Source organism: Passer domesticus, chromosome 12 (assembly GCF_036417665.1).
Source record: "Passer domesticus isolate bPasDom1 chromosome 12, bPasDom1.hap1, whole genome shotgun sequence".
NCBI classification, from domain to species: domain Eukaryota; kingdom Metazoa; phylum Chordata; class Aves; order Passeriformes; family Passeridae; genus Passer; species Passer domesticus.
The window spans coordinates 923,984-941,547 of record NC_087485.1 but is presented as its reverse complement, the minus strand read 5'-3'; the positions used below and the strand labels follow the sequence as shown (position 1 = coordinate 941,547).

Below are 17,564 nucleotides of genomic sequence, written 5' to 3'. Positions count from 1 at the left end.
CGTGCCCTGCTCTGGGCCAAACCCTTTTCCACGTGGAATATCCGTGGGCAGAGGGGTTTTGCTCTGTCTCTGTCAGGAGAAGCAGGAGGAGGTGGCAGGGGGGAGCCCGGGGTTTCAGCTCTGTCCCCTCCGTCCAGGGAGGGGCTGATCAGCCCCAGTCCTGCTCACGGGAGGACTTGGCTCTCCTGGCAGGGAATCCCGTGGTTCTCAGGCAGCTGAAATCCTGGGTTACACACAGGTGACTTTGGCCCCGTGTTCCACACAGCTCCAGGTGATGTGCCAGCCACTTCAGCAGGTCCCGCTGGCCCTGCACAAGTTGTAGGACTTTGGGCAATTTCATTCATTTTTGCACAAAGGTCAGGAAGGGGAGTCCTGGAGTCCTCTCCCAAGGGAAGCAAAGCAAGGCTCCTCTCTGGGACACCAAAGCCACTGGAGAGCCACCTGCCCTGGCCAAGCCGGGTGTCACTTGGGAGCTCCCCATGGCTCCCTTTGCTCCCTGGGCTGCCGTCTTCTCCTCCAGTGCCCTCTGCTGAAGCTGTCACCCTTTGGATGTTCAGGAGATCACCTCCCATCCTGCTTCCCGTGAGATCCACAAGGGCTCTGCAGGTCCTGGGGGGGTTTGGACGGGGAGGTGACATGACAGATGTCACAGGAACTGTGACCCCCACAGAGCTGGAGAAGGTGACAATTCCTGACTGGCAGCCCAGTCCAGGCTTCCCTCTGCACCACTTCAGGGTCTGCCTCAGCCAGGTGTGTTCACAGCACCCAGGCTGCAAAACAAGCCTGGAACGGCGAATTCCAGAGAAAAGACAAAAATGAGCCCAGGTTTGCTCCCTGCATGGTCTCCAATGAACAAAGAGGACCCAGGGGTGGTGGAAGCAGGGCCAGGAGTGCCAGTGGCCTCACTGTCCGGTTCCACTGAGCCCTCCCGTGGTGTCACCATCCATTTTCCAGGAAAAGCTTTGGGGTTCCCGTGCCAAACAAAACACTGGGCAGGAAGGCACGGATTGCAGCCGTGCTGGTGCACTGGAGCCTCCCCTCGGCCATTTATGGCTTTTGATGAAGTGATTACAGAGGAAAGAAAATATTCCAGGGCACAGGACCTGCACGTTGCCGTGGTCTCGTGCCTGTCACATCCTCCAGAGGAGTCAGAGCAGGAAACAGAGCAGGAAGGCCCCCGGGGTCCCTGGTCACCAGGCTCTGCTCTCGCCCTGCTGGAGCAGGACAGGACAGGACAGGACAGGACAGGGGCTCCCGGAGCAGCTGGGGCTGCCCTGCGTGCCCAGGCCAGGCTGGGCAGGGCTGGGACAGCAGCAGTGTCCCTGCCAGGGCAGGGTGGCACTGGGCGAGCTCCAAGGTCCCTTCCAACACCACTCTGGCCTTAGAAAAGCAGCGGAGAGCCACAGAAAACCAGGGAGCAGGGAGCAGGGCAAGGGAAATGTGGAGGAGGGTGGTGGGATTTCTTTGAAAACCCACAGAGAAACCCTCCAGCCATGAGGGATGGACAGAAGGAAGCACAAAGGAGCTTATCAATAGATGACAGAAACTCTGAACCAGTCTGAGCAAAGGTGACTCATCCCACTGGAGCTGGGCTGGATCCAGAAGGAAAGGGAAGGATCCAGAAGGAAAGGGAAGGATCCAGAAGCAAGGGAAGGATCCAGAAGGAAAGGGAAGGATCCAGAAGGAAAGGGAAGGATCCAGAAGGAAAGATATTGTTTGGAAAGGTGCCTGGAGCGGTGCTGCCTGGGCACAATGAGGAACTGGAAACACTTCAGGATCCTGGGTTACACACAGAGCAGGGAAACAGGCCTGGGAAAAGGCAGACAGAAAGATCAAAAGGAGCAGCAGCTCAATATTTAATATTCAATATTTAATATTTAATATTGACTAGGTGGCTGTGGAGAGGTTTCAGAGGAGGCTGAGCCTTTCACATCCCAGTGTCTGGGCTGGTGGATGCATGGACTGGTGCAAACACAGAACTTCCCTGGAGCTCCCTTTGGGGTGCAGAGGGGTTTGTGAGCTGCCCAGCTGCACTCTCCCTGCTCACACCTCCAGCTTCAGCCAGTGCTGGCCACAGCTCAGCGCTGACAGCAGGGTTCTGCCTGCTCAGCTCTTGTTAAACAAACCCTGTGCAAGCGCAAGGAAATAAATCCCACCAGTGCCAGTTCACAAAGGGAACCATGGGCTCCATGAGTTACTGGGGTCCCTGAGCTTCTGAGCAGCCTCAGCGTGCCCCTGCTCAAGGCGCTGCAGGGAGAGAACTGCCCGTCTCGCCAGGCTGGACGTGAGCTCTGCCCTGGCACCGGGGCAGCCAGCAGCTGCGGAGGGGCTGCGCGGCCACCGCTCGCTTCCCGGGGCTGGGGGGTCACGCCTGTTTGACAAACGTGCAGGAGGAGCTGCAAGGGACGGGAAAAGCTGAGGGCGGGTTGCTGACGGGCACCGCGCTCTGCGGCGGCACCGGGCAACGGGGAGCCAGTGCCGGGGAACGGGGCTGAGGGGGAACGGGGCTGAGGGGGAACGGGGCTGAGGGGGGAATGGGGCTCAGGGGAGCAGGGCCCGGGGCTCAGGGAGGGCCCGGGGCTGAGGGAGGAGCAGGGCCCGGCGGGCCCGGGGCTCAGGGCGCCCATCCCGGGGCCGCCTCAGCGGCGACGCTCGCGCGCCGTTTCCCGCCTTTCGCCCCGGCCGCTCCCCATTGGCCCGCGCCCGCCGCCGCGCCCTCCCATTGGCTGCGCCGGCAGCGCCCCCCTCTGGCTTGCTCCCCATTGGTCCCCGAGCGCCGCGGAGAGCGCGCGGGGCGTTGCCATCGCTACGGCGGGCGGCGCGGGTCAGGCCGCGCGTTCGGCGGAGCGCGCCGGGCAGCATGGAGGGCGGGCGGCGCGGGGAGGCGGCGGCGGCGGCGGCGGCGGCGGCGGGGGACGGGCCCGCGCCCGTGTTCACCCTGGAGGAGGTGGCCAAGCGCAACTCCAGCCGTGAGGCCTGGCTGGTGATCCACGGGCGCGTGTACGATGTCACGCGGTTCCTGGAGGAGGTGAGGCCTGCGGTGGGGTGGCGGGCCGGGCCCTGAGGGGAGCGGGCAGCGGCGGCGCCCGGAGCGGCGGAGGGCCGGGGCTCCGGGCTGCCCTGCGGACTGAGCTGCCGGGGCGGGCCCGGTGCCGGTGTCCCGGGCCGGGCCGTGCGGGCTCAGGGCCGCGCTGCTGCCGCCGAGGGCCGGGCGGGTCTGGGTGCCCCGGGAGGCACGGCGGGGCCGGGCCTGGGGCGGTCCCGGGAGGCGCAGCCTTCCTTCAGTCGCGGCTCGCCCCGCAGGGTGAGCGGGGCGCAGTGTGCCGGCTGCAGGGGCTCCCGCAGCTCGGAGGGGACGGTGACACCTGGCAGTGCCACCGCAGCGCTGCCACCGCCCTGCTGCTGCTGCTGCCCAGGGGCCGCGCACAGCGCCGTGCACTCCGTGCGGCTTCTGCCAACCCCCCCTTGGCTGTGGGGGCAAAAAGTCCTTCAAGAGTCACTGCCTTTGTCTGCTGATTTTGAGAAGGTTGAGAGTGGTGTCCTAACTGCTGAGAGCTGGAAATGCAGTGGGAATAAACAGGAACGAAATAGTGATGGCCAAGGGAACGGCATGAAGTTGTACTAGGGGAGGTTTAGGGTGAATATCAGGAAAGGTTCTTCCCCCAGAGGGTGCTGGCACTGCCCAGGCTCCCCAGGGAATGGGCACGGCCCCAAAGCTGCCAGAGCTCCAGGAGAATCTGGACAATGCTCCCAGGGATGCCCAGGGTGGGGTTGTTGGGGGTCTGTGCAGGGCTGGGGTTGGACTGGATGATCCCTGTGGGTCCTTTCCAGCTCAGGATATTCTGTGGTTCTATGAAAATCTCTAAGGGCTTTATCCCAGCCTAAAATAACAGCAGAGACTTTGTGGCCTTTGCAGGGCAATGTACAAAGGTTGGGCTGAACCAGCTCCAAAGAAGGCACTTCACTGAAATGCACTTGTTGCAGCTTGTTGGTTCTGCTGGTGTGAATTCAGCTCTGGCTTCCCTGCAGGCCCACGTGGCTGAGCCCGTGTGCTGTGCAGTGACAGCCACTGGAGAGGGTCCAGGAGCACCAGGAGGGGGTCACCTGGCAGCTGGAGGCTGTGCCGTGCTCTGCAGCTCTCAGAATTTATTTATAAAGTTGGACACAATCTGGTTGCTCCTTTGGGTCCAGAAAATGATGGAATCACAGACTTGTCCAGGCAGGAAAATCCCTCCCAGGCCATGGAGTCCCACCTGTGCCCAATCCCCACCTTGTCCCCAGGTGCTCCTTGGACACCTCCAGGGGACTCCAGCACCTCCCTGGCAGCCCCTTCCAGTGAAGAACCCTTCCCATGGGGAAATTCCTGCTGTGCCCACCCTGAGCTGCCCTGGCCCAGCCTGAGGCCGTTCCCTCTGCTCCTGTCCCTGTTCCCTGGAGCACAGCCTGTCCCCCTGGCTGTCCCCTCCTGGCAGGAGCTGTGGACAGCAGAGGGTCCCCCTGAGCTCCTTTCCTCCAGGCAGGGCAGTTTGGTGGGGTGAGATGTGCAAGGTGGAAGCAGGACAGTTTGGTGGGAGGGAGCTGTGGGTGCACAGAGGCCAAGTAGGTGCAGGGGAAGACCAGGCAAAAACTTGGAAAAGCCATTTGCAGCTGGTTTCTGAACAAGAAAATGCTGGTTAGGGTTTAGGAGGAGGCAGAAGGAGCTGGAGCTTGGGACAGCAGATGCAGGAGCTGTGAGTCTTGTCTTACACTTGTCTCTGCTGTGATTCAGAGTGGGGAGGTTGAGTCTTCACCTCGATGTTCTCTCTAAGGAGTGGGAGCCTGGGACCTGCTCCCTGGGACACCTTTGGAATTCTGAGCCCAGAAAATGCTTCAGTCCCTCCAGCAAGCCAGGCTTAGCAGTGCCCTGAGTGTCACCTTGAGATGGTGTTTCACCCTGAGATGATATTTCACTCTGTCCTTTCCAGGCCCTTTTTCCCATTTGTGTTTTTCTGACATAAAAAGACCTACTTGGACGAGGGAGAAGAATAAGGGCACTGTTGAGCTGTGCCAGCATGGCTGACACAGCACTGTGCTGTGCACACCCCTTGCTGGCACAGGGGAGCTGTAGATCAGGGCCTAATTTATTACCAAAAATCCTCTTTGTGTCTGTTCCCCTCTGGAGTGCCGGGAGCCACGTGCAGCCACAGGAGCCAGGAGTGCTGCTCTGCTCTGGAGCTGCAGCTCTGGGAGCCAGGAGTGCTGCTCTGCTCTGGAGCTGCAGCCACAGGAGCCAGGAGTGCTGCTCTGCTCTGGAGCTGCAGCTCTGGGAGCCAGGAGTGCTGCTCTGCTCTGGAGCTGCAGCTCTGGGAGCCAGGAGTGCTGCTCTGCTCTGGAGCTGCAGCTCTGGGAGCCAGGAGTGCTGCTCTGCTCTGGAGCTGCAGCTCTGGGAGCCAGGAGTGCTGCTCTGCTCTGGAGCTGCAGCCACAGGAGCCAGGAGTGCTGCTCTGCTCTGGAGCTGCAGCTCTGGGAGCCAGGAGTGCTGCTCTGCTCTGGAGCTGCAGCTCTGGGAGCCAGGAGTGCTGCTCTGCTCTGGAGCTGCAGCTCTGGGAGCCAGGAGTGCTGCTCTGCTCTGGAGCTGCAGCCACAGGAGCCAGGAGTGCTGCTCTGCTCTGGAGCTGCAGCTCTGGGAGCCAGGAGTGCTGCTCTGCTCTGGAGCTGCAGCACAGGAGCCAGGAGTGCTGCTCTGCTCTGGAGCTGCAGCACAGGAGCTGGGGCTGCAGAGCTCAGGTCCTGTCCCCTGTCCCCCTGCCCCGTGTGCTCACGGGAGCAGGAGCTGCTGGGTGCCCTTCCTGGCCTTTGCTCACAGATTTGGCTGGCACGTTCTGGGGGTGGGGTTGTGCAATCCTGAAGAAGTCACCTCTGAAAGGCTGAATTTGGCTTCACAGTTCCTGCAAATTACACACTGCAGGTCAGCCAAGCCAGGATCCCTGTGCTGCTGAAGCGTAGGCCAGTTAGAGATTCCAGCTCACGTTATGTGTAATAGGAGTAACAAGACATCTGTCACATAACAAAATGTACTGGACTGTCAGAACACAAACCGAAGCCAGGAGATGTGCAGAGACAGCAGCTGAAGTGTTGCAGGTGTTTCTGGGAGATGCAGTCTCCTGTGCTTCAGAGAGCCTGTGAGTGCCTGAAATGAATTATTTTATTATTTTAAAATCGAAGAGAGCCTTATGGTGATCTGTTTTCTCCCAGGTCTGGGTGACTGGACCTCACCAGGACACCTGTTCTTGCTCCTGGTTGCAGTGGTCTGGATAAGCACGTGGCTGGAGCAGGAGGGGCTGTGTGCTCGGGGTGAGGGGCTGGTTTCTGTACCTCCTGCAGCTGCTCTGGGGTCTGTCAGGCTCACACTTCACCACAACGGCATCCAAATCTGAGCTTTTAACTCGTGCACAATCTGTAAGAGAATTATTTACTGTCCTGCTGGAGGGATACAGTTTCTCTCCATTTTCACTTATGTCTTGGGGAGTCTGGAGATCCACGTTTCTCCAGGAAGCTCTTGTGGCTGTTACCTGAGCCCACCAGCCACAGCAGCCCCCACAGCTCTGTCTCAGCACACGCTGCCATTCCTGGTCCCCGTGATGAGTGTGAGCAGGAATCCATTTCCACTTTCCAGGTGGAAGGGGCCTGGGTTGTGACGCCACTGACCCAAATCGCTCCATGCTTTCAGGTATAGAGTTAAAGAGAAGGAGGAGCAGCAGGCAGCTGAGTTTCCTCATGCTGACTTGCTCCAGCTTGGCAGAGGTGTTTTTGGAAAAGCTTTTCCCTGCCTTTTCCCAGCGCTGTGCAGGATGTGTGGGTCATTCCTGCAGGTGACTGCTCCTCCTGGTTCTGGCTTGGATGGTGCTGGCACACGATTATTGCACAGGAATACTCTTCCCTCTCCTGGTTTATTTCTTTAACTCTGAGCACTAGGAATGAAAGTTTCACTCCTCCTCAACCTGGTGATCTTATCTCTTACCTGACACAGTGATCTAATTAGTCCTGGAGCTTAGTGTTGCTGCTGAGCTCCTTTGTGTCTCCAGCAGGTCTGTACCAGCAGTTCCAGCCAGGCATTTGCACACAGGTTCTTGGAGTTTGTAGGGAGGGGACTCCAGGCTCTCCCTGTGGAAGTTTGGGATGTGCTCTCAGAGGCCTTTGCTGTGTGCCCTCAGTTCCAAGTCACTGTTACTGAAGTGTGTGCTGAAGGTGCAGTGACACAGAGAACCCTTTTTTTTTTTTTTTTGTCACCTCTCTCCTTCTGGTTTGCTTTTGGCTGTTTCTTGTCAGAAACTGATGTTTTCCAGCCATTGTTTCCCCTGGAAGCAGTCTTCTTCCCCCCCATGGTTTGCAAGTTTCCATGTTTTCCTGCAGCAGCTGAGCTGCAGATTTGGGCAGTTTTGTGGCAGAGTCAGTGACTTCCTGTACAAATAGTCTGGGGTTACGTTTGCTGGCTAGGACAAGGTGGGAATTGTTTGGCTGCAGCAGTGCTGTCTGGAGGACAGAGCCCTTCAGAAACAGGAGATGCCAACATATTTTGAAGGTCTTTTCTTTTAGGCTTGGAGATTGCAGTGAAAGACAGATGTGCACGAATAAATAATTGTGGGTTTAGCAAGTGCATGGAAAGGCTTCAGAGCCAGAGATGTAAGGAAGAGTGAGCTTTACTGATCTCCTTCTCTCTTGAATTTTGTCCTTCCTCTTGTCTCTTGCCTGTGGAGAGACTGGATGTCACTGAAATATCCACTGCATGTTTCCTGTTGCTGCTGGGTTTTGTCTATCCTTCTCGGGTGAATTATTAGGAAAAGAGGGATGTCTGCTTAAAATTCAGGTATTTTCCTGTCTGAAATATGAGATTTCTGGTGAGGCAACCCTAAGGAGTTATTCTAAAAGTCTTGGATAAATGGGCAGCTTTTCAGTGGATCTTGGCTGGAAGCTGGACAGTTGTTCTGAGCAGAGTGAACAGGTAACATCCAGCAGTCCCTGGTCTCACTCCCCCGGGATGGAGTGAGCCTGAGGGTTGGTGTGGGAGAAGGGGCAGCCAGAAGAACTGCAGCTGGAGCAGGGAATGAGCCATGGAGCCTCACCTGCTCAGCCACCTGATAACTGCCTGTGACAAACTGTGTCCCTCCACCTTGCCCTTTGTGGCTCCTGAGAAATCTCTGTGTTGGTTTGGTGACATAGTGGACAATAAAGGGCTTTATTCCAAATACAGAGCTGTGATACCAGGATTGCAGAATTGCCTGCAGCAACCCATTGGAGCAGCTCAGGGGGCTGGTTTGTGTCCACCCTGTGTTTGGTACCAGGTGGGATGGCCTGGAGGGAATATTCAGACTTCTGGCAGCAAAAGCAGACAAACTGAAGGAAGAGGGGGGTGGTAACTGCTCTGTGTCTGTGGGAAGGAGAAGGATATGACAGAGAGAAGCAGGTGTGCTGGTGCTTTGATCTGAAATGTAGCCCAGCGTCTCTTCTCCAATTCAGGGCTGCTTGCCTGAAGCCCTGGAAATCTGGGTTAGTCCCTGTGAGTGCCCTGGGATGTGTGAGCACTGTCTTGGTGTAACTGGATTAGCTGGTGGTTCAGCTGTAAAGGGACTGGCCTTTGCTAGGTCTGTGGTTCCATTGCCAGGCTGTCCCTGGAATTGTGACACGGACAGTGGACAGAGCCCAGCCCACCAGAGACAACAGAGCTTGTGCCAGTGCATCCCATCTGAGAGTCAGCTGTGACCAGCTGCCCCCACAGCCGTGGCACTGTCACTGAGGAGCTCCCTGGGGAGTTGGCTGGTGTAGCTCTGGATCTCTGAAATCAGTATAATTAAACAGTACAATTTTTGTGGTACTTCATGATTTCCTCCCCCCATGTCACTCGTGGTTGCACACAGGATCAAGTTCAGCATTGCACATCCGTGTGCAGAGTCAGCCAAACATAATTTTTGTAGTACCTGAAGAAGTGGAATGTCCTTTCCTCCAGTGGTGTCTGTGAATTCCTGAGGAGAGGTTGGACAGTTGAACCTCTGGCAGATTTTACTGATGGTGCTGCTTGAGGCACGCAGAGGTGTGGCTTGGGAGGAGGGCTGATGACATCCTCAGTGCCTTTCTGCATCCAGCCCTTGGCTCACCTGGACTCTTCTCTTCCAGCACCCAGGTGGAGAAGAGGTGTTGCTTGAGCAAGCTGGCAGAGATGCCACGGAGAGCTTTGAAGACGTGGGGCATTCCACAGATGCCAGGGAAATGCTGAAGCAGTACTACATCGGAGAGGTGCACCCGGTGAGTGCCCTGTGGAGCCCCAGACAAAGACACCAGGGTGTGCCTTGTGAAATAAGATAGTAACTGAGGGGCCCAGGCAGTGCCTGTGTTGTCCAGGGTTTCTGTTGGGGAAACTGAACTAAATCAGTCTTCTCCTTCCACCATTCAGAGCAGATTTCACACTTCATTAAAATGGGGGCACTTAAGCTGAATTCATGGGTTCCCTCTGTAGCTGGTGGAAGCATAATCCACCTTTGCCTTGCAATTCTGAGCTCAGGAGGGTGAGAGCTCCCAGGGGCACAAACACCTTTCTGCCTGCCTTTGGGTGCCAGAGGAAGGACTTCTTTGAAAACTGAGCCCAGGCAATTACCTTTGTACAGAACAATTCCCTCATAAAGGCTGCAGCCTTCCTTTGAAGTCAGCACTTACCTCTTTCTTCTTCTTTTTCCGCCTGACAGAGCGATCGTGAAAAGGAAGCTTCTAAGGTAAGCTCTCTGCGTCTCAGTTTTCTGCTTCTATTTAATGTCACTTGTCTTTTGGAGCTTTTTCCCCCCTCTTTTTTCCTGTGGAGCTTGTGGCTTTATGTTTACGCAAACTACACATGAATAAAGTTCCCAAGCAAATTCTACCTTTGTTTTTGTTCTGAACCTCAGTGGGCACCTCAGTGTGAAATTGGAAGTGAGTTTTTGTGCCCTTTCTCTGCTGGCAGCAGCGATGTTTTTTCCACACCTTGAGCCACAGACCATTTTTTACATTTCTGGCTGTGTCCTGACCACGGAACTGGTTTTCTTGTTGTTCCCTCCAAGCCAGGAGACAGCAACAGGGGCTGGCTGGCAAACAGGAATTCTCTGTTAACTGCCTCAGGGATCAGTGGTGTTGCTTAACTCAGGTACTCCTGGACTAGAACAGGGCAGAGTGTTGCAAAAATGCCTTTGGAAGGGATGGGGAGAGGGAAAAGGCAATAAATAGAATCCCAGCTGGGAGGTAAACATGTGCCTCGCAGCTGGCTGGGCTGGGAGGCCTGCACAGGGCACAGCTCTGCCTTCAACAGGGCTTGCAGGAGATGTTCCTCTGAGCAGGACCACTTGCAGAGCAGCAGAAACCCAGAAGGGAGCTGTCTGCAGGGAAATCAAGGATAGCTCAGGCTGGGTAAAGCCTGTGCTTAGATATGGAACTGTGTGTACATATTCACCTTAGAATGTATTGTTTCATTCAACTCCGATTCATGCTGAAAATGTGCACAGAAATCAGTGATAATCAGAGTAGCTCTCTTAGATCTGAGTTAAATTCTTTATTCAGGTATTTTTCCCTTCTGATCAGTAAGTCCAGCACGTTATGCACAGCTGAGGGCTCTCTCCTGAGCACATAATCTGTATTAAAAGGAGGTTCCAGTGTAATTTAAAGATGGCAGCAAGAGAATCAGTAATGTGCAAATAAATAAGGGGGAAGCACAAAACCACCCCAAAACTGTGATGCAATAAGCAAGGCCTTATTTTGAGAGGGCTGCAAGTTCCAGCATGAAGCTGGTGACTGGGTGGGACCAACTGGATTGATGGAAAGGACGTGAAGATGACAGCAAACATCCCCAAAAACAGCCACTCTGGTGACAGGGGGTGTTTGGGAGAGGAGGGTTATTTTCCCTCTGTATTTGTAATCACATGTTCAGGCTTGTCTTATTAGCACATGTTTAATGTTTCTTTGTTCCCCTGCTAACTCGCTCTTTCCTCCTCCAGAATCCAAGTAGGACATCCTCAGGCCAGACCAGGTATAGTATCTCCTGAAAATAAGAGTGAGAAATGGGGGTTGGGACCCTGTCCCTGTTTGTAGAGCTGCATATTAACTCCAAAGGGCAGGAATATCCCTGGGGATGTACTGCAGTGTCCTGGCAAGCAGAAACTCCAAAGCAAGTGCCAGAGTGTGCACCTCCCTGCTGGATGTGAGCCTGGCCCTGCTCTGTGCTGGGCAGAGCCAGCATCGCAGGGTTTGGGATTCTGTGCCCCGTGTGCTGGTGTGGCACGGCGCTGGCTGCACCCCTGGAGCCACAGGGCTTGTTTGGGTGGTCGCTGTGGGCCGAGGGGTGGCACAACACAGTGATGGGTGGGCTTTTGGAGGATTTGAAAATCCTTCAAAGCAGCTCAGGGCCCTGGTCTCCTGCAGCTTGTGCAGGAGGTTTTGTTCAGGAGGCTGCTGAGGGTGAGCCTGTGGCTCTGGAGGCTGAGCAAGGCAGATTTACTGGGGCACAGCTGCCATCCTTGAGTCAACAGCGTTGTTTGTACAACACAAATTACAGCCTGACTTATTTAAGGAAAATAAAGCCAAACCAACAACAAACCCCCCCCACTGGTCTCTGGATGTGCCAAGCTGGAAACTTCAGCCATCCAGCTGCTATTTTATAAGGCACGAAGCCACACTTGGGCCTCTCGTGGGGGCTGGCAGAGCCTGTGCACGGGGACAGCTGTGGCCATGGTTAGGGGGCCAGCCTGTGGGTACACTCCCATTCATCCCTGGAGGGCTAACAAGGGATGAATATTGGGAGTGGGTTATTAACTAGGTGCTTTCTTCTGGTTTCTGTGGTGTATGTTTTAGTTTGTTGTTTCTTTTTCTCTCCCCGTAGTTTCTGGTCGACATGGCTGATCCCCATCCTCGGAGCACTGGTCTTAGGTTTAATGTATCGCTATTACATGGCAGATGGGAAAAGCTCCTGAGCTGGCCTTGCTGGGGCCTCAGACAGCCTGAAAAGAGGGAGAGAGAGTGTGTGTGTGCAACACGTGCAGTGCTGCTGCCCTTAGCCTTCCTGCCTTGCTTTTAGCTCTGAGTCTGTCAAGTGATGTTGATAGATCCATGGGACCAAGCTAATTCCAAACTATCCTAACTCTGGGACCCTCAGATCTGTTGTACTTCCCTCTTGCAGTGGCAGGGAAAGAGGAACTTGTGTTATTCCCTGACGTTGGTGTGGTGTCCCTCGTGCTCTCTCTCGCTCTTTCTCGCTCTCTGACATAACCCCCAGACAACCTTTTCTCTCAATGCCTTTGCGTTAAGCCAGACACCATGAAAGAGCTGCCCTGGGCCTGTGGCTCTGCCTCAGCCTTCACACAGTCGGGAATCATCTGCCAGGAAAGATGTCCAAGGCTTTGGTTCCACCAGAACATTCCCAGAGCGTGCAGGCAACACTAACTGAGCGGCAGGGAGTTGTTGGTTTGGCCACCTCTTTCTGTTCCTGTCTGTTTTTAACGGTTAAACAAATACATGGATTTTAAAAGCGATTCTGTTCATTTTGTAATATTTGTACTTGTCCCTTTGGAATGTATATCCTGTGAGCAGCTTACTCTGAATCCTGGTTGGTTTGGGTGTTTTCGTGCTGTGCGTGGCAGAGCCTGTGGGAACTGGCATGTGGCTTCTGGAAATGCAGATTCTTCTTTCTCCCTGAGGTCATGATCTGACACATGTAAGGGAAACCAAACTCGTTCTTACGTACTGTGAATGTGCACCAGATGGGGGAAACAATTAAATCTGGTCTCTTCTCCCAAAATAAAAAGGGAAAAGAAATCCAGTTGGGATTTGAGGATAATGCTGGTTTTGTCTGGGAATAGAGGAGAGTATTTTCCTTTGCCCTGTTTTTGTGTGTTGTGCAGTCGGCCTTGAAGTGCAGACAGTGCACAGTTTGCTTCCTGTGCTGAGGCAGGGACCTTTCCAGCTCTTCCAGCACGCTGATCTGGGGCTTCAGGATCTGTGAAATAAAGGGAAGTGGTGTCCTGGTGCCCACTGCCCTTCAGCAGAGCTGTGCCACCGACACTGGCTCCCAATCCAGACCTCCAGCACAGCTGATCATCCCCTGGCACTGCAGCAGAAAGGGCACTGATACCCTGGGGTCCTGCTGTGAAAACCTCCCACGGGCTGTGGGCATTCTTCTCTCTTCCACAAAACCACCATGTCCTCCAGAAGGCTGTGTAGAAGAAATTCTTGGAGGTAGAATTACACTCTGCTTTTTAAACTGAAGGCTAGGGAACTTGGAGTAAGAGCACTGCTGGGGCTTCACATTTAACACAAAATTGTGAACCATGAACTCAGTTTGGGGAAGTTCAGAGTGGATTCTGTATTAAGGAAAGGTTTTGAAGCTGGAAGGCACCTGTTGGCAACACTATCACCCTGCTGAGCTGAGGTTCAGGGCAGTGCAAGATTCCACAAAGGTCAGCTGGTTTGGATCCAGGAGCACCAGGCTCGCCTGAGGAATGGGGCAGGTGTGATGCTGGAAACACACCTGTTTTCTCTACAGGCAGCACTTTTACCTGGATTTTGACTTTTTTTTTTTTTTAATACCATTTTCCTGGCACTGTCTACATTCGGTTGCATTTTGGTTGCTCTAAAGAACTTCTGGCCATCATTGACCCTTGCTAGGAGCTCTTGATGCTCCACTATTGGGGCAGTTGCCTGTTGATTCCCATATGTTATGGAACCTTTTTTTCCTCTTAATGGATTAATTGCCCAGGGGAGACTCTCAGTCTTGTTCCAAGGCTTCTTGGAGCTGGTAAGATCCTTGCCCAGTGCCTTGTGGAACCCCACGTAGCCTCTATCTGCACATGTGCCAGCTCCTCAGAGATCTCAGGGTGCCTGAGGTGCATTTGCAGAAGCCACATTGACGTCTTTTCCCTTCTCCATTAATGAAGGGGCAGCAAATCTGGGATGGAGGCGGCTGGAGAGAGCCCAGGTGCTTCCCGGGCGTCCTCTGGTGTGGTGGTGAAGCTGCCTCTTCTCATTCTCTGTGGCTGGCTCAAGGATGGGTCCCACAGGTGTGAAACGGCTCGGGCAGCAAGGGAGGCATTGACAAAGCTTGTTTTCTCCCTTGGTGTAAGGATTCAGGCAGTTGCCAGGCTCTGTCCCCACGCTGAACCCGCGCAGGCCGTGTCTGCCGCCAGCTCTCCGCACAATGCCGGGACAAAGCCGTCTCAGCTTCCACCTGCAGCCGCCTCTGTGGGTGCAGTTCAGTCTGGGCTGTGCTCCGCTCCTCCAGGTGCTGCGGAGGAGAGGCCGAGGGAGGAGCTGGAAATGCGAGCACGGAGGCAGTGTGTGGTTAGTGTGAGCGTGGCAGGGCTGCCCGGGAGTGCAGCGCCGGCCTTTGCTGCCTCTCCACCACCCCGGGCTCCTTGCTGACGCAGAATGTAACTGTTAATTAGGCTGAGGGTTCGTGGAGGAGGGGTGGGAGGTCTGGGGGTGTTCCTGGGGGAGTTGGTGCATGTTCCGTGATGCAGGCACCCACAAAATGCCATTTCTTGTACCTGGAGATTGTCTGCCTGGCAGGAGGTGCCAGGCTGTGTGTTTGCTGTGTTCAATAAACTCATTATTATAAACAAACAGGTACAGGATCTTGTCTTCCCCCAGGTGTGGGATGTTCAGTTACTCCATCCCTGTTACCCTGCAGTGTGCAACCCCCATGTTACAGGGCTCAGATATCCAGTGTTGGTGAGCTATGGCAGACGAGGGATTTGCCTTCCTGTTGGTGGAGGAAAAATCTCCTTGGCAGAAGCTGGTGCTGAGCCTGTGCCAAGGAGGACTGGCAGCACGTGTGGCCGAGCGACCCGATGGTCCCTGTGGGTGTTGGGGAGCAGCAGTGGGGGCTAAGCACTGCACCAGCAGCTCCTGAGTCCATACAATATTCCATGCTGTAATTACAATGGGAGTTTCAAAAACTGCAGCAGGGCAGCTCCCTACATCACCCTGATAATCTGTCATCTCTTTGGAAGTGCCACGAGCAGAGCAGCCATGGGCATGGGTTTTCTCTGGAAGAACCCACAAGGTGTGTGACAGCAGCACCACTGCCCCGTGGTCCCAGGGCTCCCACACTCACCTCCATGAGAAGAGTGTGTGGGAGGGTTGTTTTCAATGGGAAGATGACATGGAGACCATAGATTTTGTGTCCTATTTGCATGTCTGCTTATAAAAGGATGTAACATCCCACTCCCGTGGCTGTCAGCAGAATCAGGCTCTTAAGATTTGCCTAATTATGGATCCCACAGTACTATAAGCAGCCTCAGGGCAGCAGTACCTGGTTGGTGCCTCACAGGAGGGAGCTGGAGGTCAGCAAGGTGCTGACTGGGGAAAAGGGCATGGAAAATCAATGGGAACATCTGCTTTGGTCCTGGATTTGAGCTGAGATAATGTAGGGAAAAAGGACATGAACTGAGTGGGAAGTACAAGTTTTGGGGAGGAAGGTTGGGCTTTATGTTCTTGGCAAGCACTGTTTCACTGTAAACTTTATTTATCTTTGATCTAGAGGAATTGGATCCAAAAATCAGAGAAATAAACAGAAGATTTCAGAACTATTTTTAAATCTGCTTCCAAGCACTGCAGGGTCACTACTGCGCATGGTCCTGCTCTGAGCACTGAGGAGGATTTGCTGGGTGTCTGGGACAGAGATGGTAAAATTCAGGGGCCAATGGGCCCCAGAAGAGCCCTGACACAGCCAACTTGTGTTTGCACATGACAGCTCCCACTCTGGGACAGGGAGGTTAGGGTGGCTTTATTCCAGGATTAGATGGAAAGACCTCCTTAATGAGATTTACGCGTCCCCCCTGTTTTTAAAACCCTCACGAACCAGGAATGTTTTCAGGACACCAGCAAATCCCGTGCACCTAAAGCTGGACCTTGCCCAGCGCCGGCCCCGCAGCCAAGTGTCCTGTTCCCTGTCACCAGCATGGGGACAGAGGGGGACGGTGTCTCCTGCCAGCAGTGACCGCCCTGCACAACCCGGCGGCCCCGGTGCCTCCATCACGAGGGTGAAGCCAACGCCAATGTCACACGCTGGTGTCACACGCTGGTGTCACACGCTGGTGTCACCCGCGCCGTGTTGTCTCTCCTCCAGGGACACCACTAACAGAAATTACTATAAAACAGGTTTCCTGCCAGCCTCGGCAGCTCTAATGAGTCAGGAAGTCGTAAGTAATCTGGGAATAGGGGAACTGTTGACAGAGCCTAATTATTTTCTGACAGTCTTTCGAACACGGCTAGAAAATAAAACACCTACGTCGGCTCCGGAATCGCAGACGGGGTTAGTGATATTCTGCAGGCACCTGCTAATTTGTCCCCACGATCCTGGTTTAGGCTCCTTCCCCCTCACACCTGCTGCTCTCCGGCTGCTTCTGCAGGAAGAGGAACTTCATAATACAGAGAGAAAATACCTCAATGACACAGAACCGCTGCAGCCTGCTCCCACGGCTTTTCCACGTTCTGGGGCCCACAGGAGGAGTTTTATGGCTCTGACTGGATCCTAGGAAATCTTGTACATGTGCTTTGTTGACCTGCCTCAGTGTGGTTATTCCCCCCAGTCCTGCTGCTCTGTGCTGCATCATGGACTGACTAATAATTTATTTAGCCCTTTAAAGTTCTTATTGTCTGGGACTGTTTGGTCCTCCCAAAAATTAATTCTTTCTCCAAATTTGGCCCTTGCCCTGTCTTGTCATGCTGGGAGCAGCAGGCCCCTCTCCTTTCCAGCTTTTACCAGGGCAGTGCTTGAAGTTCCCCCAGGCTGGGTGAGCACAGGTGGGATTGCACAGCCAGGCTGCCCCTGCCTTGCTCCATGGAGCACCAGACTCCTTTTCTCTCTGCTTTGACCCCCTGTTCTGTGTTGTTGTTTGCGGTGTCCCAGCTCTGCCCTTCCCAGGACCCTGCAAAGCTCTTCCCAGCCAAACACGCTCCAGCAGCTGTCGTGGAGCTGCTGCTGCTGGGCCAGCAGTGCCCGGGCTTTCAGCGCTGTGTTTCACTGCCCGGCCCCAATGCCTGTGCCTCCCAAAGGCTCCTTCTCTGTCCTGAACTGCTCCAGCCCTGAGCACTCTGTCTCGCAGAGTGCTCGCTCTGCCACTTCCCTTTCAGGACTAGGATCTGTTTTCCTTCCCCACCACAGCCCATCTGCTGGTGGCACCTTCTCCAAGAGCCTCTGTCTTCCTCATCACTCAGACAGGAGGTGAGTATAGCACAGTCTTAATTGTTTTCCCTGGATGCTTCCCAAACAGTTCAGTTTGTAGTGCCAGCATAGCAGTAGCTCTCCCTCCCTTGCAAGGCAGGGCAATCCCTGCCTGGCACAGCTGAATCCCCCTTTTCCCTGAAGTTGTCAGGTTTGAGATTGCCAAAGGGGAGCCTTTCCCTTCAGAGTATGCCTGCTCCAAGAGAGCTGGAGAGGGACCTTGGAATGCCAGGACAAGGGGGAATGGCTTCCCACTGCCAGAGGTCAGGGTTAGATGGGCTGTTGGGAAGGAATTGTTCCCTGTGAGGGTGGTGAGGCCATGGCACAGGTTGCCCAGGGAAGCTGTGGCTGC

The 17,564-nt window shown here is 54.7% G+C and overlaps 1 protein-coding gene across 1 annotated transcript; it reads left to right on the top strand.

Moving 5' to 3' along the window:
• The first annotated feature begins 2,807 nt into the window (after positions 1 to 2,807).
• Positions 2,808 to 12,521, top strand: LOC135279277 (cytochrome b5). Its single transcript, XM_064386532.1, has 5 exons — positions 2,808 to 3,028; positions 9,151 to 9,279; positions 9,717 to 9,743; positions 10,992 to 11,023; positions 11,873 to 12,521. The coding sequence occupies exons 1-5, from the start codon at positions 2,861 to 2,863 to the stop codon at positions 11,961 to 11,963; spliced, it is 447 nt and encodes a 148-aa protein (XP_064242602.1). The 5' UTR covers positions 2,808 to 2,860; the 3' UTR covers positions 11,964 to 12,521.
• Positions 12,522 to 17,564: the final 5,043 nt, after the last annotated feature.